We start from the raw sequence: 23,237 nt of genomic DNA, 5'->3' as shown, positions 1-23,237 counted from the left end.
GTTCCAGTCTTACTCAGTTCCATTAGCGATCCTGTAAAAGCACCATATCCACCAGGTGAACCCATCTGAGAAGTGCTGAAGGAGGAAGCCAAGGAGATCTGTTGTAAATACTAGGTCTCATAATGCCACCTACTGGTGAGTAGTGGCAGTATCGGTATGTTGCTGAACATGGCGCTTCACTCTCAACACGCTTTCAAGGGACCAAAATGATGAAACCGGTGCAGAGAAGGGGAAAAGACAGAAACCGGATGGAAAGAGAACATAATGTATTTATTATTGAACCACCCTTTGAGATCCAAAAGACTGGTACCAGGAGTTGGAAAAAAATTGCACTACTTAGTAAAGCATCACTAGTAATAACTCTGATAAAAAATGTACAAATGTCTGTTAAAAATCTTTTATATCAAGCCTTCAAATGATTTTGGTTACAGATATTATACATATGAAACATCATGTTAAATGATACAATTGTGTTTTAAATGGGAAAAATAAAAAATACAAACCACACCAAAGCAATAATAACAAAAGCAAAGTAATAGCAGATGAGGAAATGTTGGTGCAGGTTTAGATAAATAGTGAACATGAGGTAAGCGCTAGTGTACCAGGCAGAGTGAGCTCCTAATGCACCAGCGCTGACGTGACGGCGGAGCACACAAGCACACGTGTCATACGGAATGGCAGAGGGCAGAGGGCAGCACATGGACACACGTCACCACGGTGACCACCTATGACACTGATGCTGAGAACGGACGAACAGCTAAAGGCATCTCTCATTAAGACACTGTGGGCTCCGGCTGGCAGTTCCACCCCTGAGACACCTTCACACCTGTCATGCTGCCGGCTAAATGCATTTGAAGGATTTGTAACATGAATATAAACCTAAATCACACAACCTCACTCACTCTCTCTCTCACACACACACAAGCACACACACACACAGCAATAAACAGAGTGTAATGTCTTTAAGGTAAAATGTCCACATGCTGAAATCTAGCATATTGCTGTAACGGCTCTGAGCTGGCTTCATGACAGACAGGTGAAGTATCAAAGGTGTGGTACTGCACGCGCTCAGTGGGGGATATTGGAGGGAGAAATGGGACGCAGAAAAATACATTAATACTAATATACGTTTGTACCTGTTAATTAATCAGTATTGTGTGCAAGTGTAGAGTTCCCTTTATATTCATGATGCTACAGTGTTTGATTTCACCCTGTGCACACATAACACCCAACCCCACTTGGCGTCCTGTCTACCTAACTAACACATTAAGGACTTCCCCTTGTGGATCTGGCAGTGACTCTGTACAGACCTTGACAAAGTGAGGGGTATGTTCGTATTTGTGTGTGTGTGTGTGTGTGTGTGTGTGTGTGTGTGTGTGTGCCGTTACTCAACCTCTAGAATCTTGCTCATAATGAGATCAGAGAGAGGGAGAGAAGAAAATGAATGTGCTTTCAAGGACTCAGTGATTGAAGTATGAAGGACCACTTTCTGACAAATAAAAAAAAATACAAATTTGCTAATACCTCATGCCTCCCCACCAATCATACGCTGTGTCAGTGTGCACCTCAGCCAATCAGAGTGGAGCAAACCGAATTGAACAGGTTAAGCCAGTGTACTGTACCACGCATACTGCATAAATAACACACACGCACACACATATCTTGCTCTCTCACACACACACACACACACACACACACACACACACACACACATACAATCACTCACATATCACACATGCCCACCTCACAGTATTCCAACTCCCTAAGACTGGTAGATCATATAGCCCCTCAACCATTTCCCACCCTTCCAAATTCATCTTAATATATCATAAAATCTGTTTCTCAGTTTTGGAAGAAAAAAAAAGAACACACCATTACTTTTTTTTAAATTCATATGAAAGTTTGTGGTTATTTTTCCCTCTATATTGATAGATACATTAATATATAAAAATGCACATGCACGCGGAGCCTACAGCCACATTGACAAGTGCGCTCGGTTACCCAGGAATGTTAGTGCACAAACACGCACCAAACTCACCCACACTGTGCCACTCACACCCACACAAGCACTAGAGACCACAATCGACCAACCGCAATAAAAAAGGAGAGAAAAAAAATAAAAATCATAATAATGCATTTGACATCAGAACAAACTATTCTAGAACAGAACATAATCAGGAGGCATAATTACAACCATTATAATATTAATAAAATAAAGAGGACTATCTTTGGACTTCCACTCTCAAGAGTTAGTGACTAAACAAACCCAGACAAGGATGTATATGTAATGCAGAGAGACAGAAAAAGAAGAGTGCTCACAGATGGGTGAGAGGAGAGAGAGAGAGAGAGAAAGAAAGAAAGAAAGAAAGAGAGAGAGAATGTAATTCATGATGAGATGAATGAACTGTATATACACACGTTGCGTCTAGGGTTAGTGGGTACAGCGGTGGGTACAGCTCAGAGTGTGTGTGTGTGTGTGTGTGTGTGTGTGTGTGTGTGTGTGCATTTGTGGGGCAGGGTGACTCAGGTTAGGTCAGAGGTCACTCGGAGTCGCGCTGCACTTCCGAGGCGTCCGCTCGGCATATAGGACAAGTTCTGTTGGCCTGCAGGAGAGAAGGGACAAACCATCAGACACACAGTTCACGCCTTCCTTTGGATCTCAAGGGTCACTCGCAATGAGAGAGCAGGACAAATGTGTAGTGACAGCTGGATTGCTTCTGAATATTCAAGCGCATTTGAAAATGAGACAACCATTAACCATAGTGAACACACACAAACAAACACACACACATACCTTGAGCCATTTGTCGACACACTTGGCATGGAATTCATGGTTGCAGGGTAGAACTCTCAGGAGCTGACGAGACTCAAAGTCACACATACACACGACACACCTGGTGAGAGACAGTGGAGAGGAGGCAGGGCATGAGGTCCGGGGGCAGAGGACTGAGAATTCACTCCCTCCCTATAGACGCACAGCTGCCATCTCAGCAGGATTACACAACGCTGTGGCCACAATGGCTTTAGCACACAGATCTGTAGCCAGACCCAGATGTACTTCCTGGCCTGAGTCCACTGGGAATTGTTCCCTGTCGTTACATCCTAATGGGTGTAGACTTTGGGCTGATTCAGGTTCATTTATCAGACCCGCCTCTAAGCAATCAGCACTGACCACTATTAGACTGGCTCACTAGCAGTGCAAGCTGATGTATTAGGCTTTTCCCAAACAATAACATCCTCGCCCTCAATGGATAGCTGTAGACATTCTTCTTGCTATGGACCCGGTTGCTAGCATTGCGGTTCGTATTGCATAGTGTCACTCTAATACGCCTACCACTGTTGTAACCACATTGCAAACAAATGCTTCATAGTGGGTGGAGTGAGGTAACTGATCCCATACTCTAAAATCGGCAAGTGAAACAAATTCTTCACTGATAATTCCACACGTAGAGGAGTGTTGTGTGTACTTACAGCGTCTGCTCTGACTGATGGTTAGTGGGGTTGAATCTGTAGGAAGGCAGCTGTTCTATATCTGCTTTCGTCAGGCCCCGTGGCTTGGCCTCCCCGAGACGCTCCGCCAGATTCAGCAGGGCCTACAGGCACACACACACACACACACACACACACACACACACACACACACACACACACACACACACACACACACACACACACACACCCATACAGCATTAGACTGGCATCCTTTTAGCACAGCCAGAGCACACCTTTTCTCAAACATACAGCCAGACACATAGTGCAGTGTGGATCTGCTCAACTGACCTCATAATTCTCCACTTCTCCATCGTCCACATCCAGCTCCAGACTGATGGCTGGACCTACAGTGGGCTGAACTGGGAACATGGACCTGAGGGGGAGCGAGGGGGGGAGAGTTGGTCAGTTATCCCGACAACAATGTTGGAAAAGACGACTTGTGAGCACAAGCAGCTCATTCCAAAGGAACGCAACATCACATAACTAACAGACATTCAAATGTCCAAAGCATTAATGAGCACTGAGCCCAACTCTAACGTGTGTGTGTAGATGAGAGTGAGAAGAGGGACTCACAGGAAGTAGGGCAGGAAGCTGGGGTGTATTGGAGGAGGGGCTGCTGCCTGTTGGGAGCGGTAGCGACGGCCTGTGATTCGCCGGGGCATGAAGGGAGGGTACGGCTGCAGGAAACATGACAACGTGTTTGCAAACAGCAGCACATGGTTCACTCCCCACAACAACACATCTATTCATCACATTACAGTACATTCCAACAGCTGTCTTCACTGCACATCTACAGAGCAGGTGTGTAGAGCAGAGTGGCAGGTAGAGCGGCGTGGTGACTACTTACCACTCCAAAGAGCTCCTGTGGCAGTGGGTCGTGGGAGAGGAACTGCAGGGGCGTCTGTGGGGGCAGAGGGCTGGGGTGGCCCGAGGGGGGGTAGTTAAAGCCCCCGCCTACAGACAGGTGCTCGCCCAGCAACTCCACCTCATTCTCAATCCTCTGCAGGGGCTGCACACACACACACAACACTTCATTACTACCACAGTCATGAATGCATGTACATGTGCGTGGGTGTGGGTGTGTGTGTTTGAGTGCGTGTGTGCGTACGCGTGCGAGCGTGCATGACTCACCGAGCGAGACTGCTGTGTCTGGAAGGGCACAAATTGTCCTGGCGGTGGGAGGTGAGGGGGGTGATGGGAGAGGTGTGGGGGGTGCAACAGGAAAGGCGGGTCACTGGACAGCAGGGAGGGAAAGGCATACGGAACTGGTAGATGCTGAACCGAACATGCCTGCAGCATCTGAGAAAGAGAGAGAGAGAGAGAAAGAGAGAGAGAGAGAGACAAAGAAAAACAAATAAGCAGATAGCCTAAAACATGGCTACAGAAAACAACCAAGAACTACGATTAGTACTCATCTCCTTCAGAGATCCTGCCATTTACCACTTTAACCACTAGATGGCAGCAAATACTTTTTGAGACAGCTAGTATACCAATAACAGCATGCACGGTGCAGACTACACACACATAATACACACACACACACACACACTAACCGGCGGCGGTACGCTGCAGACAGGGTAGTGTTGTCCACTGAAGACGACGGAGCAGGCGGGCACCTGCTGCTGCGAGGAGCAGGCGGGGATGTGCTGCCCACTGCAGAGGGGAGGGGGCAGCGCGTGAGGGGGCATCGGAGACATCGTGTACGACACCGGCACTGTGCCCTGAGGGAGCTGCGCACACACACACACACACACACACACACACACACACACACACACACACACACACACACACACACACACAGAAATGAAGGATTCAAGTTTCCATTACACCTCCACATAATCAGACTCAAAAGATCAGCTATGAAAACAGCTGATGGTCATGTAGAGACACAGACAGCAGTGAACAGTCAGTAGGGCCTCTCCACTGTTGTCAACACAAGCACACACAGCCACTGCTGCTGAACGCCAGGCTAAACACTGCCACCAGCTGGCTGCGAGCAAGGATATGTGAAGACCCAACCTGCTAATCCAACAAAATAACTAGCCACACACTGTTCCAGTACAGTGCTACAGACTGATGTATTTAAGCCTGTGTACAAGCACTCATCAGCGTACTGGCGTGGAGTGTGGGGGAGAGGAGTGGCGCGGCGGGCTCACCTGTTCGTGCAGGTCCATGAGCATGGCTCCCTGCTGCTGGGGGTGCAGCAGGCGCGGGGAGAGCGTGGGGGGGTGGAAGGCGCGCGGCTCCTCCAGGCCGGGGGGCGGGGGGTGCTGGCTGTAGGGGTAGCTCTGGTGGGGCAGGGGCACATGCGCCGGGTGCCGGTAGTTCTCATCCTGGCCGCCTCCAGGAGAGCCGTGGTGCGGCGGGTGCTGCCGTGACAACCGCTCACGCCGGCTGCGCTGACGACGCACAGGTGGGCTGAGAGAGAGAGAGAGAGAGAGAGAGAGAGAGAGAGAGAGAGAGAGAGAGAGAGAGAGAGAGAGAGAGAGAGAGAGAGAGAGAGAGAGAGAGAGAGAGAGAGAGAGAGAGAGAGAGAGAGAGTGGTCATCGCAACTGTGTGGACACCATGGCCAGTGGCCATCAGTCATAAAACAGCAAACCCAGCGGGCAGCAGAATGTCCCCAGCGCAGGTGTGGTGCGTTGGGAGTGCGCGTGCGTGCGTGCGGGTCCCTCACCTGCGGCGGTGGCGTGCGGGCGTGTGGCAGCGCTCGGGCTGGTAGTGTGTGTGCGTGTAGGGGTGTGTCCTGCGCGTGGGCGGGAGCTCCCACGGCCTCATGGGGGGCGAGGGCGTCTGGGGCGGCGCCGAAGTCAGCTCCAGCACCGAGTGCTGCGACAGACGCTGGCGCTTGGGACTCGGGCTGTCCTCCACCTGAAACACACACACACCGACCGGTGAGGAGGACTCAAAACACACACACAGACACACAGACACACAGACACACAGACACACAGACACACAGACACACAGACACACAGACACACAGACACACAGACACACAGACACACACACACACACACACACACAGACACACAGACACACACTCTCCTCAGAGTCTCAAGCTAGAGCTTGCCCACAAAAATCCCTCCCTGTGATCAAAGACTACAGTAGAGCACCAAGAGGCATGGCTATGCACTTGCCAGAGGCATGCTTATGTTCTTGACAAAAGTCCTCGGCTTTTTGATAAAGCAGATGCTTGAAGCAAAGCATTAGATCAGGTCTATTCCTCACAGTGAGGCCAAGCCCCTGGACACAAAAAGACACTGACAAAAACATCTTTCAAAGTGATTCAGGCAAATGTAAGCACCTTAAAGAAACATGCCGACGTGCATACAGGTTTGCGAATCGGATAGGCTACATAATTACAACCTCCTCAGGCTTATGCCTTCAATTATGGGCTAAGTGAAACAACTGTTGAAAACAAACTTTGTGACTAGCTACTTTTTCCATCATCAGTGTTTGACAATAATCTTTAAAGTAGGGTCTACTTGTACCTGTAATGGTGATCATGGCATGGTATGTAGGCTACAAGTTTGTCAAATACATATTGATATGTGGTTGAAAATAGTGATCATAGAAATTCATATCATCCCATATATGGCTGTGCATGATCAATGCATCAAAGTATTCACTGTTTTAAAAACTGTTATGGCATTAATAACAAATCCAGTGAAACACGGAAGTAACGCAGCGCCGCCATTACTGCGTGCCTGACTGCTAAGAAAGTAGTTGGTTCCGTAGGCGGCTGTTGCAGAGGTTAGCTGTAATTAATACGCGTCTTAATACCTTATGTTGTTAATAAATTACCTTCATCGGTAAGTTTTGGCCACAGTCTGACATCATCTACCAATGTTCCCTTTCACCTGACATTTTCCTTCATGAGCAGGATCTCATTAGACATTCTCTGACAGGATGGTTCCATTGAAAAGCACAGGCAAGCCTCACTCGTCACACTCCGCAGGCACGCAGTAATGGTGATATGCAAGATGGCAGCGCCCATAAAGTCCGAGCTGGATTTGTGTATAGTGTGAGTTGGGCAGAGACAGGCTGGTGGGGTGGAGGAGGGCCCCGACATGTCCATGTACTCCATGTGTTCAGCATCGCTATGGAGATGGCAGTATCGTATCGGTCATAACTTTGGGATCATGCGTTGATATCAAAACCACTTCCAATGACAACTCTGTTTCCCATGGCCTTCACGCCTGTGAGATTAATGGCTTCTTCTGGCAAAGGTGGTTAACAGCATCAAAAGCATAAATTATTTAGACTCATAAACATGCTGTGAGCCTGCTACACAAAGCACTCCGGCTGGAGCACAAGCACTGGCTCTGCCTGAGATGGGGGCAGGCAAGCCACTGGATCACTATTGCTCAACACACAGGAAGTGTAGACACCATCAAACACACACATTGTCCAGAGGTGAGTCAGACAGGTCAGCACTCAATCATAAAGGCAACTTTTATCAATCTCTTCAAAACGGTCTTGACTCGTAATACACGTACACATTACATGTCCATGACGGACTAGTCACCCTGTGTGCTTATGCATGTGTGTCCATGAGTAAGGCAGCATGACTAAGAATGTGAGAGTAGAGTCTAGCTGCAAGGACTTGAATGACTGAAACTAGGAGGAGTTAACCCTAACAGACAAACATTCATACTGCTGGAGTCACCACTGATTCACACATGTACGCATGCAAGCACACACACCCACACACATACACCATGTGGGTGGCAGGAGTTACTGGCTTAGAATTCAGCTCACAGTTAAGCCCCAGTGAGGAGAGACAAGGAGCAGCCGTCGTCACCCCACCACTGCGTGTGTGTGTGTGTGTGTGTGTGTGTGTGTGTGTTGTGTTTTCAAGGCGTCATCATTACTAACAGCTAACAGGAAACAGCTGGAAAACAGACAACATCCCCAACCCCCGAGTTCCTCCATTTCATAATAAAAGTAAGAACCTTCTACAATCGACTATTCACAAGCCAAGTCCAGATAGTTTGCATACGGTTAGTGGTGTGTGTGTCACAGTGAGAGAGCAGAACGGTGGGAACAGAAGAGAGAGTGAGTGAAGAAGGAAGCACCCCAGCACACACACACACACGTTTGAGCAGTCTGGGCCACTAGCCTCATGTCTCCACACACGGGGGGGGGGGGGGGGGGGGGGGGGGTGGTGGTGGGACGCCCCTTGGGGTACAGAACTGACTCATTAGATTTAGGTCCACAGTGAAAATTATAAGCCCAGCAAGTAATCAAACCCTGAGGCTGACTAGATGCACAAGGGGTGGGGGTTCACACACACACACGCACACACACGTCTGAAAAGCCCCCCTATTAACATGAAACATTGATGGATCTGCCCAACTTGGTTTAGGGGGCAGGGAGAGAGGACCGAGAGGGACAAAGACAGCATCATGTCTGAGTGTCTGTGTGCGTACGTGTCTGTTCCATTCCTGAGGTTACATGTTTTCACAGCCCAATGGGTTCTTGCACAAGGACTGAAAACCTAGCCATCTACTCTGACTAGGCCCCATGTGTAACACAAACAGCGAGAAGAAGAGTTCATTCTAGTTCATGTCCTACACTGTACCATGCTGACTGCATCTCTGTGTTTGTGGGGGTTGGTGTGTTGCTCCCTCCCTCCCTCCCTCCCTCCACACTAGACATGTCTGCCTTACTAGCCACTGGAATCAGAACTACACTCATTTTATTAGCCCTGATCGCCATAAACTCAGTTAGCCTAAGCAAAGTGATGAAATATCCGAGCTGTTGCTGGGCTAGGTCTACATTTTTGAAGCAGTCTGCCATTAGCTCTCCCTCTCCATTTCCCCCTCTCTCCCCCTCTACATTCCCAGCCAGTGAAAGAGCCTGTAGTGCCTCTGTCAAAGAAGCCAAAGAATGGACAGCATGTGCACGCAGGCACACACACACACACACACACAATCTCAGTTACAGCAGCACTCTACATTCAGGACCTCCCACGAGCCCCAACTACTGTGCTATAGTTTACATGGAAGAACTGCCACACAGCATTCACTCTGTTCCACCAGCGCACACAACATGTTCTGTACAGGAGCGCGCTGCCAGTACACTACAATCTTTACTGCACCCATGAATACAATCTGTCTCAAACACACACTCATACACAGAGAGAGAGAGAGTAAGCAAGGAGAACAGCTGTTTTAGTCTGCAGCAGTGTGAAAACAGCACACGCACAGCCTTATGCCACATAGGCAGGGCTACAAGCTCAATATATACCTAATGCCACACATAAGCAAGCCATTTAACACACCCCCCTATTGCCATTCCATTCCTTTCCAACCCCCCACCACCCCTCCCTCTCTCTCATTTCTCTCTCTCTCCATCCCACTGTGCTCCACAGCTGGAGGTGAAATCATTAGTGCTTCCACCCTCCCCCTTCCATCCCTCCTCCTACCTCTCCCTCTCTCTCTTCCTCCATCCTTCACTCTCCTTCTCTCTCCATCTTCCTCTCCCCTGCTCTACCTCTTCTTCTCCGTGTGCCTTTGCCCCTCAGCCCTCCTCCTCCCACTCCTAAACCCCAGCCTTTCCATTAACATTAGCAATACCATCAAATGAACAACCCACTGAACAGCACCGTCTCAAACTGACTCAATCTAAATAAAGACGTGAATGTTTTTACAACACAACTGATAAGCAACACTTTAGAATAGAAGATTATCCTTGTTTATGTATTCTAATTATACATAGACAAAGAGATAACTACACAGATTATATTATCTTTTTACCTGAGATATAAATTGTGTTTTCCAAAAGTATATCTATTTTTCCCATTTTGGTCAGACAGAACAGTGAAGAGGGACAGGAAGCGAGTAGGAAAGAGAGACAGGGCGGAACCGGGAGAGAAATGTGAACGTTTGTATTCTCTTCTATCTTAACTGGTAATGAATGGCGAATAGCCTCGCTCTAACGCACAGAATGCTGTTTGAAGATGAGCATCCGAACACGGGAGCGCCACATGTCACGCTGGGCAGAAAAACAAGCCCACTGAGAGGCTTTGTCCACTCACCCAAACAGGCATAAAAGACTTAGAGATGTTCTCACCTTATCAGCGCCCTCCGCACACGCATGGTCTGGGTGGCAGTGGTAAGCTCCCCCGATGGCTCCTGCGCAACACAGAGAAATAAGTCAGGTCCACACTCACAGATACACACACACACACACACACACAGTTACTGCATCAACACAACACAACAACACAACGCACATGTCCCCACACACACACAGCTACCACATCTCTACACCCAAAACGCAAGGAAACACACCTCCTTTACAACAGGTGAATTAAACCAAAAATAAAACTAAATACACTAACGGCAAAAGATGGACATGGACGACATCCCACAAAAACAGAAGTACGAGGTCGGAGACGTCAGACGCGGCGTTTGGCGGCCGGGACAGTGAGCTGGATTAGCAGCGCGCCGTGGTGATGCCTGGCGGCACAGCGTCACTCAGGCCGGCGGCGCTGACCAGTCAGAGAGGGCGGATCAGTGGCGCTCATCACAACACATCACCACGCCAGCGGCCTATTGTTGTTTACGCCGTCTTACAATCACCACATCACGCTTTTGTTTGGGCCACGCGTGTGCCATGCTGTGCCAATGGCAGAGAGTAAACATACTAATCCAGGATTAGGAAGTCACTCACCCCCGTCACGTCACACACAGCGTCTGCTGATGTTTTGTTGGTTTTTTTGTTGTTTTTAGTTATAGGCCTAGCTGTAAGGTGGTCATCTATGTACCTTCAATGATTTCTCCTCCAAGGGCATGTTTGTAAGCTCTCTGTTTGTAACTCAGTTACCTTATTTCCCACTTGTTTTTACAGACACTCCCCCCCCACTCCTCCCTCTGAGTGAATATGAGGAGAGAGAGAGAGTGAGAGAGAGAGAGAGAGAGAGAGAGAGAGAGAGAGAGAGAGTGAGTGTGTGTGTGTGTGAGTGAGTGAAAGAGAAAGATATGAAATCCTTTTTTCTTTCCATCTCTCTTGATGGTCTGTATGAAGTTTGGAGTGACTGACAACACAAAGGGGGGGACCAGAGAGAGAGAGAGAGAGAGAGAGAGAGAGAGAGAGACTGATGTTATGTGGTTTAAATAAAGACCAGAGAGCTGCCTACCACACACAGAATGTGAAAAACAGGGATGTGTGTGTGACGAGAAGACACTACTGTCATTAATTAAACACAATAACAACCCATTGCTGCATATGAATTTAAACAGGAACAAGGGACTGTGTGTGCTTTAATATCTTGTGTATGTGTCAAGCGCAAGGCTGGATTTTCCAAAGCAGAATCTGCTGAATCATTCCAATAAATTGTACAGGATGGTGTTTATCATGACATTTAACTCACATCATTATAAGAGCATGACACACACTGACACTGCAGAACACAGACTAGCATACACTATTTAATGCTTTCATTTGGACCTTAACACAAGCCAAGAGATATACAGATCCAACCATTGAAGTACGTTGCATGCTTAAACAGGTCTGATCAAAACACAGAAAGCTTTGTGCTATTCATTGTAAATGTTATGGGTAGACATGACGTTGTCTCCAAATGGATACACTACATATAATTGCAGAAATGGAGCAGTACTTTTGATAGTTTGTTTTTATTTTTTTTGCCTTGCTTAGCCCACACAGTTGCAATCCACATAAAACAAGTTTGTGCACATGTCCAAGGCTCCAAAACACAAGGACGATTATATTGCACTGGAATCCCAGGTTTGTGATACTGTTAACAAGTGGCTGAGATTTGGAGTTGAAGCAAGTGTCCATAAACAGATCAAAAGAACATCCACACACACACACACACACACACACACACACACACACACACACACACAGAGTGAGTACACACTCTACTTTTGCGTTTATGATCTTAAGATACATAATGTGTGGCAAACTCAGTTAAAAATCTTGAGCATAAACAAGGAATACCAACACAGAGGCCTCTGGCTATCCTCCATACGCTCCTGTGCACTTAGGCCCCACTTTGAGACACACACAGCTGCTGGCCAAGCCTTTGTCAGCGGCAGAGCACACATGTACTCATGCCCCCTCTCTCAGGCGCACACACACACCCGCAACAGAACAGAACTGCACAACGTAATGCTACAACAATTATCCTGCAGCTATCAGCATGACACTGTCACAATACAGACAGCCCAGTACGAGAGAGAGAGAGAGAGAGAGAGAGAGAGAGAGACAGAGAGCAAGAGAGAGAGAGAAAGGGAGAACAGAACAGGGACGGAACACAAACCTTCAGCCACACATTAAAACAGATGACAAAATTCACACACGTTTCATGGCTAAACATGCATACTTACCCCGCCCCCTTCTCCCCCCCCCCCCTCTCTCTCTCTCTCTCTCTCTCACACACACACACACACTTCAGCATGTGAGCAGACAGGAAAAGGAGGAGGACGGAGTGAGGAGGCAGGAGGGAGAGGGGGAAAGAAGGAGAGAAAAAGGGGGCACCAGAGGGGAAGGAAAATTAACCCCTTTATTTCTCAACCCATTTGTGACAGTCCAGCGCTATCCTTCACTCCACTCACACACAGACAGGCCTCAGGGACAGAGGGAGACGGACGGCCCACGCGTGTGCTGTAAGGCAACATTCACTGTAGGCCAAGACGTAGAGCACAGACAGAGCATGACCATTGAGGGGACAGAGTGCTCGTGAGAGTGCTTATGCTACTGGCATGGCCGGTCCCCATCAGGACACTGGGGTGGCAACTTAGCAGGGCAAGGGAGGTGGGGAAATAAAGCAGGGGGCTGGTAGGGGAGAGAGGAAGAGAGAGAACAGGCTGCAGTGAGAGGGAGAGAGAGGGGAGAAAGCAAAGGCAGGAGAAAAGGGGGAAAGCTGGGGTTGCCATGGGGGATGGGGTGAGTGGACAGAGGGAGAGTGGGAGGCATGGAGGGTGAGAGAGAGAGAGACAGAGAGAGAGAGAGAGAGAGAGAGAGAGAGAGAGAGCGAGAGAGAGAGGGAAATGGATAGAAATAGCTGATGTACTCTAAGGCTCACACAAAATCAATACTAGTCAAGAGGGAAAACCACAACCCCACACCCATTCTCTCGCTCCTTCTGTCCTTCCAACTTTCGCCTTTCTCACCATCTCTCTCTCTCTCTCTGTTGGTCTTCCTATTTCACACTCATCCAGTCCCATCACATCTCTTTCTCACTTCGCTTCTCAAACACCTCCTGCTCTCTCTCACTTTTCTAATAGAAGATGGTGAGATTCTGCAAAAGTGCCACATCCAGTAGTGCCATTTCATCTTGTGAAACAAAACATTCTAGAATCTTCTCCAGACCACCCCTTTCAGAACCATCTTACCCCTCTTACAATGTTACTGGGTGTGCTGTACATTCACAAAACCTAGTCTATAGTGGTGTGTGGATCTATCTATGGGAGTTTATATCCGTATGTTCATACCAGTCTGTCAGCCTTTGGCTGCACTGCATGAGGGGAATACCCACCCACCCCACATGCACGTACACACACACACACACACACACACACACACCTCCACTAAGCCTTATTGTGCTACTCTCAGCTGTCACATGCAGATAGCTAACACTCTTACTGACTCTGTTTAACTGTTAAAGACCACAAGTCATAAACACCAAACAAATAGAGGCAAGTGAAATAGAAAGACAGAGCGAGAGAGAAAGAAAGAAAGTAAGTAAGACAGAAAGAGAGATTGAGAGAGAAAGAGAGAGAGAGATACAGGCATTTCCGACAGAAGCAACAAGAGCCCATGAAAAGACGGAGTGTCTCTGAGTATGGGTGAGTGTGTGAGTCAGTGTGTGTGAGTGAATTTGGCTAAGTCTCTCAGGGTCTGTTTCCCACTCACTACTCTCAGAAGAGGAAGGGGCGCCAAAAAACACTCCCCCCCCCCCCTCCTCCTCCCACACACACACACACACACACACACACACACACACACACACACACACAAACAGTCCTCTTCTCTGGCCCTCTCTATGGTCACACACTTTTGCCTTCTCGATCCATGTGAATAAACATACAAGTTTCTTACCACACCTTCCACAACATTACATGAAGCTGAGCTACACAGTTTAAAGCAAGATTAGCGCACAACAAAACTTTACTTTCAGACTCTACAAGCTGAGATCTGACATGGAATTCATCTTGGTGTCAGTCTATTGAAGCTATTGAAGTTCTCAATTCTTCACTTCAACCCCACTGAGTATTGGTTGACATAAAAAGCATGCATTAGCATGAATAAACAACTAAAATCTAAACTAAAATGGTGCCAAGAAGCCATATGTAGGTGAGCAAGAGATATGCTGCCTTACAGTTTAAAAGCAATCTTTCCTCTGTTCTGAATACAGCACTTACACCGCAACACTGTTACTGACCAGACCCATCCAACACTAGGGTCCTTGAGATGACAGATGACTGTCCTTGGGGTCAGTCCTGTACACCAGTAGCAACATCAAAACACAGTCTTAAAGGCTGTCCTTGTGATAACAGAGCTTTTGCAAAAAAAATGTGATTTTTTTTAATCCGAATACTTTAATCTGAATCCTGAATCCTTTAATATTTGATTGATCAATCACCAAAATAGTTGGTAATTAACTTAACCATGGACACCTAATAAATGAATCCATTCATTTTCAGCCCTTAATGATGTTGAATAGGAAATCTATTTGGGTCATTCCGTGTCAAATTAAACAGAATCCAGGAAGGTGGTTGCCACACTGCCTCGGAATTTCTGAGTTTGTCTATGTGATGTTTAAGCTCCAAAACTTAATCCAGTAAAATATTTTTGTTAAATTAAATTTTTTTTTTTTCAAACTCACCTCACCAATTTCACCCACCCTCAGTGTCACTCTTTTTGCACTTTTTTCCAAATCCAGGGCTTTTAGAAAAACAATGAGCTTGCAAACTTTCTATGGTTCGGTCATACTGAGAACACGCTTGTCTTCAGCCCTACAACGTTTGCTTACATTGCCAGGAGTTCAACAGAAATATTGCACACACCTTGGTTTTGGGAGACATGATAGACAAGGTTTGAACAACATCTGAGATGGTGCAGTAACAACCTTGTCTATTTGACACAGAAAGACCTATTTTTGATTGTCAAGACATGCTATGGTGACTGATCCTTTTGATCCATTTCCACAGGTGGGGAGGAGAGCTATTACAACATCAGTGACAAAATCTCTCTCTTGCTTTGTTTGATAGAACAAGATGCTAGCAACCTTGAGCAGGGAAATTCACTTCACTCTAGAAGATTTGTCTCCTGGAAGGCAGTAGGATTTGGATTATTATCTAGAGTATTCATGGAAAAATCACTTACTCACTGAACATACCCACATAGCCTACCAACTCCTGCCAGTGATTTCGGGACATTTTTATTCTTTTGTGGACTTAAGGGCAGGCATTACATAGTCCACAACAGAGGTCTTCTAAAGGCCAGTCCAAACACAAGATCCGCGACGAGACGAGCTGCAACATTCTAAAAACCAGCGACGTTCTAAAACTCTGCAACTAAGATTTGACATGTTGAATGTTTAGCGACGGCTTGCAACTGCTTGCAACTTTTGATTCACACCGCCGCAACTGCTCTCCGCAACCGTTTCAGACCGTCGCGAATCTTTGGTTTGAACTGGCCTTAAGTTGTGCAGACAGTAGAGGGACCTAAATTAACCCACATACTGTATACAACTGTGCTACTTATATAACTGGGCCAACAATACGGTGCAGGACAGTCTACTGTGCATATGTAAATACTTAGGCTTCATCATTAATGACAGATTCATACATTTATAGAAAAAGTTGGTCATTTTTGTTTTGGAGGGAAAGAATTGGGATAATACAATCTGGCAGGCTCGCTGGTCCTGGAGGGTCACAAATTCCCTGTTGAATATCTTATATTTAATTCACATTTGTAACGTCAGCAGAGTTTACAATCGACTAATTCAGCAAGAAGAAATGGGAGTCCGAATTAAACATGGGCAGTCTCCTCATGAAGGGAGCAGTGGTCATCAGGGCAACTTAAAATGGAAACACATAACATTTAAACAACTGCAATCTAATGCGAATAAATCCCATTTCCACAACCCTAGTTAATCAATCAACCGGTAAAATCTACAGCAAGTCAGGAAGAAATACTCCTACACAAACGCTACTGCTTTAAACTAGATTTCGCAAATCCATGTGGACAAGTATAAGTTCCAAAACCACTATTGCGTGGATGTGAAACTCTCTGAAAACGCAAGGAAAGCGTTGTTTTGGGGACATTTCAAGGTTGTGTGGATGGCCCCTGAGTGGGTGACACCAAACCCCAGTGGCGCGGCTCTGGCCTCATCCTGTGGGGGAGCGCTGCGGTGAGCTGCAGGGGCTGAAGCCTGCTGCTGGAGGGGCTCTTCCTCTGTGGCCACGGAAGGGGGGGTGGGACGGACACACACACACACACACACACACAGATATTTGCTCTTGGCCAGTCCAGCCCAACCTCCCCCTCACCCCCAAAAAAAGGCAACTGTGTGCGAGTGGTTGCCAGGAGACAAACAAAGGAGGGAAAAACAAACTGAGCTTTTGTTATTGTAATGGAGTAGAAATGGGAGGATGTGGGCACCATTAAAATGATACCCCGCTTCAGATAAAAGAACAGGAGGATGGGAAAAAGAGGGAATCAGAGAACACATACAGTAGGCTACAGACATAGACATGCACACACAAGCAGAAGGCCTATAGGCACGCAGTTATTGAAGCGCTGATATCTTGACATTTTGGACAATAACTAGTTTTATCCCCTCCACCAAAACGGACATCTCAGATGATCCAAGATCTGCCTTCTCTGTGACTCAAGGCTGAGATACTCCTATCCACATATTAAGAGAGATACACTGAGACTAGCTAAAAGAAAATAATAACAGTTGTGCCCCTTTTAAGTTAGGCCAAGGGTGGTTTATATCATAAAATGAAAGCACTTGCAACTAACTAGCCTGAATGTTAGCCATAGAGTTTAGCAGCAGTCAAGCCCATGCACACGTTCCCTGGATCCCACAAACAGACGGAGCAAAAAGGTACAGTGGGAGAAAGGGAGAGAGAAAGGGAGCTTTTCTCTCATTCTCTCCAAGATAAGGCAGGGGGAAAAAACTCAAAAAAATGGGAAAGAAAAGAACAAAAGGGGAGCAGTTGGGCAGAAGTGGACACAGGTGACAGGTGTGGGGAGTGGTAAAGAGGGAGGGAAACAGCCTCATCTATGTGTGTGTGTGTGTGTGTGTGTGTAAATTGGGGGGCGAGAGAAGGGAAGGGACCTTGAGCTAAGATTTGAAAAAAAAAAAAAAATCCTGTTTCCAGTGGTTCTGGATGAGAGCTGCGCGCTGGCCCGTGTGTATGTCCTGCCTCAATGGCTACTTCTCTCTAGCTATTCACAGCTCCCATTCACATCTAATGGGGTCTTATCAAAACATAGCCATCACCAGATGAAACATTCATATAAGGATGGCTTCTTTCAACTACACTACATTTGGAACAGAAATTGCTCTTTTAAAAAAAGCTATTATAAAGACTATTAATCCTGGGAAAGCTGCCACTGGCATTCATATGGACCACAATGCACACCTTCTCATGGGAAGCAAGCAAATACACACACACAGGTTTGTGATCTACACAGTCTATATCAGGGCAGTGTCCCTTTCCCAAACAGAATAGTAGATATAATATGCATACTCTTAGTAGCAGTAGTGTAGTGACAGTCTGATCTCTCAAACAATGTGTACAACCTGTAATCTATACTGGACTTTGAACATTGCCTATACTGTGCCTTCATAAGGCCCTCTCTGTCCTGTCCTGCACACACACATAATCTCTTACAGTGGATAATGATGCAGGAGGGCCAGTGGAAACCACACTGAGGTGTGTGTTTGTGAATTTGTGCACGTGTGCACGTCATCACAACTCAGGATCGTGGGTGTGTGTTTGGCATGTTAAAGGAGCACTGCAACAGCAGCCAACCCCCAAGCTGTAAGCGTATGTGCATATGTGCCTCTTCAACACATCAGAGTCATCTAGCACTATCTGCAGACGTAACAAACACAATCAGGGTTATGGATGTTCTGGAGCTACTTGACCAATGAAGCTCATAAAGTCTTGCTGATCCTGCGGAGACACATGGACAATCACACACCGGTAGCTCCTATTAATACATGTGGTGAACGATGACTTCTCCTATGCCCTAGGCCTCTCCACACCAGCACATCTGATCAGGATAGCCACTGCAATAAGACCCAATGCTGTCTCCTGACCAACAGTCGTGTGTGCGTGCGTGTGTGCGTGTGCGTGTGTGTGTGTGTGTGTGTGTCACAGCTCCAAACGCTGGCTTCAGCAGGGCAATTGAGTTTGTTGGCATGCATTTAGCTATCTGAAATAGGGTGAGAAAGAGAGAAATGAAAAAATACCTACAACAGCATGAGAGAGAAAAAAAGAAAAGAGGAGGGAGAGAGAAGCTACAACAGAAAAAGAGAGCAGATGGGGTTTCCTCCTGGGAGTTTTGAGTGCAGAACTGAAATAATTATCAAACAGGAGCTGGAATCCAGGTAGGTAACCCAAACCAGCTACTGTGACAAGAGTAACCTGATCAGTCTCCATAGTAACCTACACCTGCTGGCATCATACTGTCCAAACTAGCTACTTACACTGCAGTCTGACCCCCATCTGCTTCACCATGGTAACCTAGTCTCCACAGAAGCACAGAGGTAGCCTTCAGTACCTATGGCCATCCTCACAGTAACCTGATAGTGGGAATCTGCCACAACAATTAATCTCATGAACACACAAATCTTCTTTGAGAATTCCCTCATTTAAATCATTCTGCGTCTTCTTCAGGAAGAGCCAGGCTGAAGATGGGCAAGTCTAAAAGCTATAAACACTTGAAAACAGAATCAATTCCAGGATCAACTTGCTTCTTCAACATTGATCTTGATTAACATATAGTATTTAATGTAGATCTGTAGATGTACACACACCGTATATGCATTCCCCACTATGAAGCAGGGCAAGGTAAAGAGGCCTAGTTGTTTGATACTCATCCAGAGAGACAGGTATTTCCAGTCCTGCACCACTTTCATGGTGTGCGTTAGTGAGTGCACGTGTGTTTTACATTTTATTGTACGCCTAGTCTTATATAAGCATGAGGGTATAAGTCAGCAGGCAACCCACCGACCCTTTACTCAACTACTATATTAGCTACAAATAGGCATGCGCTAGAACTATGAGACAGACAGTCATAGGACTCCTAAACAAGGAGCTACTTGAATAAAAGACATTAGATACACTAGGGTAGTGTTTAGGTTTGGGTACAGTGAATTAAGTCTATCTGGCAGCCAAGTTCAGCCTCAGAAGAAGACTCAAGACTGAAGCCAGATTCCTCTCAACCCACACAAAGGCCAGTGTCTAGTGCTCTTAATGTTTTGTTTTTAAGGTAGAGTGGGGAGAGTGCTCATCATATGAGCTGGGAAAGGCCCGCTGTAGAGCCAGATGCACTCTCCTCACCCGCAGCTACAAAGCCCGGCTCTGTCTGCAGCCATATCCAGGGTGGCAGTGGCCAATAGGCAGCGGCTGCCCATGCCTTCACGTCACACTGGTTACAGGCCAATTGTCCTCCACAGAGAAAATAACAGGATCCTATTTGTGTCTCAGGTGATCAGGAGGATGTCTACAAACCAAATAAGAGACAGGCTACCCCAAACTCATGGGGGCCAAAAGGCCGTCACACTTATGTTCAAACTTCACTCCTAACCATTCATAATGAGATCAGTGCACTTATTTAGAAACTCACTGCCCTGTGACATTATGACTGGCTGCAGCAGGCACACAAGACAGCTCTTTTCCAGAGCTAAGAGACCACTGGCTCATCAGAAATTTAACAGTAAAAATAAATGTGTGCAGGCCTCATCATAGGTAAGCTTTCAGGTCATAGAATACTGGTTCAGTAAGTATAATGCTGGAACCTCATCACAGCAGCTTTGTGGTGTGCATTACATTCGGGGGGAGTAGGGGGGGCGCTCTCCCTCCTCCCTTGTCAAACCCGCAGCCCATCCCCCTTCTGTGGCCAGCCCCTTTGCACATTTAAATCGCCAGCGTCTCACAGGCACTGTCCCGTCGTCATCGTAAATCACCATGCACAAATGAATTTGAAATTTTGAAAGCATGTGGACAGCGTGGTTCCTTACCTGCGCCAAGGTTTCTGTGAGCGCTGGGGCCTGAGTGTCTGTGTGCACCAGGAGACAGGATCCCTCCAGGGGGGCGTAGATTTTCCGTGTGACCGTGAGCACCGAACGGTACACATCCGGAGTTGTGCTGCTGTGTATGGCTCACGCCGATCGCTCCGCCAGTATTATGAATGTTACTACCGTTGTTGATGCTGCTGCTGCTATTGTTGTTACCATTAGGTCCTCCACTCACACCACATTGGTAAAATCCAGACCGCGAACGCGATCGAGTCCTAGGTGGTTCCGTTGCCATGGGAGGGGGTTGGTGGTGGAGCGAACTGGAGAGGTGGGAGGACGTGGGAGGGGATTGCGACGGAGAGGAGGATCCGAGAGCTAGAGGGAGCCTGGCGGCGGTCTGGCTATGGTTTCGAGCGCCTCTAACCACCTCCGGTCCCCCGTGCGATAGGTCTTGTGAATGTCCCCCCGTGTCGTCACATAAATTTGACCGTTTCGGAATGGGCTCAGGGGTTGCGGGGAGTTGGGAACAAACGCGGGGCTCTTGAGTTGTCGGTTGACCAGTGGTGGCGATTGGCATTTCCTTTGGGGGGTTTCCTTTCCGTCGTTTTTGCTTCCTCCAAAAGGCACTTTAAAAAGTAGTACAGAAAAGTGTGAGCAGCCTAACTGCGTGGTTACATACATCAATAAGTCACTCGTCGAAGGTACACTCAAGTTGGTTTTGTATTTAAAATACACTAGTTCATGAACTCGTGGTCTGACTACTTTAAGAGCCCCTTTTGTTTTGGTGCTTCCCAGACGCTTCAATCATCCAGCCCCTTTCCCGTAGTTAGCATTAGCTAGATACGTCGCGTTTTCAAGTTAATGACTAGTACAACGGAAAATCCTTTTCTGTTCCAACTATTACCTTGATGTATGAATCCCCTTTACAATGTGTTTAGCTGGTGTACATTAACCACAATATGTATAATGTCAAAACATATCTGGAAGATGAAACTGAACCCTTCTTTCTAACCAAATACCCCGTGAACTAAGTAACGTTATCTATCGTTGGAGAGGCGAGTAGCTAACGACTGCTAGCGAATACTTCCGTAAAGCCCATTCACTACGTTATGAACGCCTAAGCTAGCTATGCTAAAAAGCTACCGATAGCTTGTTTTCATGAGCAAACAGCTCACAAGCACCAAACATAGTTTCCATACAGTGGTATCGACATAACCCATCAAATAAGGCCATGTCACGGATACACACCGAAGGTGGTGTATTTAAGACAGTTTATCTAGACGTCGTTAACTTATTTTCTAAGTTAGCCTGCTAACAACTAGCCAAACTGAGTGTCGCGCTGGCTGTGGTCCACCTCCTTACGCCAGAATAAACTGAAAATCAACAGCGACGTTTTGTTTAGTATTTCCAAGAACACCAGGTAAAGTTGAAGTTTCGCCTACTTCTATACGCTGTGCATATGAACGCTCAACCAAGTATACAGGCTGTTGAGATAAAAAGGACGTTACCGCTAATGTTACTAGGCGAGGAATGAGAGAGGTATTTAAAAGTGGTTAACCTCTCACTAATTACACCGAAAGACAGAGAGAATATGTGAACAAAAACGACCTTCCTTTCTTCACCCTTAGATCTAAAATAGTAGGCGGCAGAAATAAATCTCAACTAATAAACTTACCCAGAATTCAGTCAAATACACGATATTCCAGGCACCAACGCACTGGTGATCTTTTGAGTGGTGTATGATCCTCCGTTCGGTCGGTGTCAGTGTGAAATGTGACAGACCATCAACGTTAGGCTTTCAGATTTCCGAGCAGGCAGAAATCATCGAACCCAGATAAAATGTAAGATATCGCCTAATCGAGTTAAATATTGTATTTTCTAGTAAAAGAAAGCTATTTGCAAATATGTTTCAATCCTGCTTCCATTGACGTGAGAATTTCATGTCGAATTAAGATATTTCACTGTAAGTAAGCTATATTTAAACACTTCGCCACCGTTGTGTTAGGTTGTAAGAGTGCACGGAATAGGCTACTCAATCAGTGTGTGAATGCTCATTTCCCACATTGGCTAAGCTATAAGTCCATTTTCGTTGATACGTAGCTTCACATGCATGCAAGCGTGTATGCGATTGTGGAGGCCTTTAAAATCCTTTCGTCGGTCGATTGTTAATCCTTGTCGTAACACAGAGGGGGTGCAAGCGAGCAAAGGCTTGCGATGTGAATAATTTACAAATGATGGATATTACCTATCCAACGCGCTTATGTTGCAAACTGGTTTGAAACAACGTCTTGTTATGAAACATACTTTTCTCTGTGTTTTTCGTTTGTGTTTTGTTTGCTTATTTTTTCCGAGGCTGATCTGCTGACGCGTCAGGGATGTAGCCTATTGACATTTGCCTCTATTTCCCTTTTAGCTTTCCATACCAACCCAAAATGTGCCAAAAAAAAAAAAACATAGTAGGCCTAGTTGATTTTATGTTACATTAACATCTATTTCACT

At 46.6% G+C, this 23,237-nt stretch overlaps 1 protein-coding gene across 1 annotated transcript; it reads right to left on the bottom strand.

Moving 5' to 3' along the window:
• Positions 1-251: 251 nt before the first annotated feature.
• On the bottom strand, positions 252-22,527 carry rnf38 (ring finger protein 38). The gene is made up of 13 exons (XM_062516049.1): positions 22,414-22,527; positions 20,742-21,364; positions 10,574-10,635; positions 6,171-6,364; positions 5,652-5,913; positions 5,046-5,222; positions 4,624-4,791; positions 4,340-4,501; positions 4,066-4,169; positions 3,781-3,865; positions 3,472-3,593; positions 2,795-2,894; positions 252-2,603 (listed from the first exon to the last, which is right to left on the bottom strand). Exons 2-13 carry the CDS (start codon positions 21,313-21,315, stop codon positions 2,541-2,543), a joined length of 2,073 nt encoding a protein of 690 aa, XP_062372033.1. The 5' UTR covers positions 21,316-21,364; positions 22,414-22,527; the 3' UTR covers positions 252-2,540.
• Between the last annotated feature and the right edge of the window lie 710 nt (positions 22,528-23,237).

Source organism: Sardina pilchardus, chromosome 2 (genome assembly GCF_963854185.1).
Source record: "Sardina pilchardus chromosome 2, fSarPil1.1, whole genome shotgun sequence".
Taxonomy (NCBI): Eukaryota; Metazoa; Chordata; class Actinopteri; order Clupeiformes; family Clupeidae; genus Sardina; species Sardina pilchardus.
The sequence above is the reverse complement of the archived record's forward strand: the minus strand, read 5'-3'. Positions and strand labels throughout refer to the sequence as shown.

Excerpts from the sequence above, each read along its gene's own strand:
- rnf38 (XM_062516049.1), bottom strand. The coding sequence starts at position 21,315 with ATGCCAATCGCCACCACTGGTCAACCGACAACTCAAGAGCCCCGCGTT. Across the intron at positions 4,792-5,045 it reads TCTGCAGCGTACCGCCGCCG|ATGCTGCAGGCATGTTCGGT; the intron begins GTTAGTGTGTGT and ends TCTCTTTCTCAG. Across the intron at positions 4,502-4,623 it reads AGACACAGCAGTCTCGCTCG|CCCCTGCAGAGGATTGAGAA; the intron begins GTGAGTCATGCA and ends GTGTGTGTGCAG.